Here is a 997-nt window from a genome sequence, read left to right as displayed (position 1 = left end):
CTTTTGTGGAATTAACCAAATGATGCAATATGCCTTATTTCATCTTACGTCAATCAAAAACGGTGTAAATTACCCAAATGATGGAATATGCTTTATTTGTTAGAGTGTACATACTATATGATATATTACAACTTACTCCACATATGTTGTTTTCATTTTTTATACTATTTTATAATGTCACCAATCGAAGCAAGAAGTATATTTATTTAATAAATAAAGGGAAAAGGTACTTTCTTCTTATGCAAGAAACAATGATGCAAACCGTTTTTGTTTTCTTAAAACGCAGGTGGGTCTAGAGAAAGCACATCCGTACACAAAGTACAAAGTGACGAAGTTTCTATACGCGACATCACAGGTCCACGTGCCTGAGTCATTCCTACTGTTCCCAGTTTCACGTGAGGGATGGACAAAGGAGTCGAATTGGATGGGTTACGTGGCGGTAACAGACGACCAAGGCACGGCGCTTCTTGGCCGGAGAGATATTGTGGTTGCTTGGAGAGGCTCAGTTCAACCGCTTGAATGGGTTAATGACTTCGAATTCGGTTTAGTGAACGCCAAGAAAATCTTTGGTGAGAAAAATGATCAAGTACAAATTCATCAAGGTTGGTATTCAATTTACATGTCTCAAGATGAACGATCACCTTTTACTAAGGCCAATGCTCGTGACCAGGTCCGTCTAAATAGTACTTTTTAAATGAAGATTTTTACCATTTTGGTTTTCTTTGCAAAAGTATATATCTGAGAGAGAATAACAAAATAGGTATTACGAGAGGTTGGGAGATTGTTGGATAAGTATAAGGACGAAGAAGTTAGTATAACTATCTGTGGTCATAGTCTTGGAGCTGCACTCGCGACGCTTAATGCTGCGGATATTGTGGCTAATGGTTATAACCGACCAAAGAGTCGTCCTGATAAGTCTTTTCCAGTTACGGCCTTTGTCTTTGCTAGTCCTCGTGTTGGGGATTCTGACTTTAAGAAACTCTTCTCCGGGTACGTC

At 38.9% G+C, this 997-nt stretch overlaps 1 protein-coding gene across 1 annotated transcript in view; it reads left to right on the top strand.

Moving 5' to 3' along the window:
• Nucleotides 1–997, top strand: part of LOC104773352 (phospholipase A1-IIgamma) — a 5,744-nt gene that overhangs the window by 2,395 nt on the left and 2,352 nt on the right. Inside the window, exon 3 of the mRNA XM_010497940.1 lies at nt 761–990. Coding sequence (XP_010496242.1) covers nt 761–990 — 230 coding nt within the window. The remainder of the gene's footprint in view (nt 1–760; nt 991–997) is intronic.

Source organism: Camelina sativa, unplaced genomic scaffold, assembly GCF_000633955.1.
Source record: "Camelina sativa cultivar DH55 unplaced genomic scaffold, Cs unpScaffold00518, whole genome shotgun sequence".
NCBI classification, from domain to species: domain Eukaryota; kingdom Viridiplantae; phylum Streptophyta; class Magnoliopsida; order Brassicales; family Brassicaceae; genus Camelina; species Camelina sativa.
This window is presented reverse-complemented; position numbering and strand designations above follow the sequence as displayed.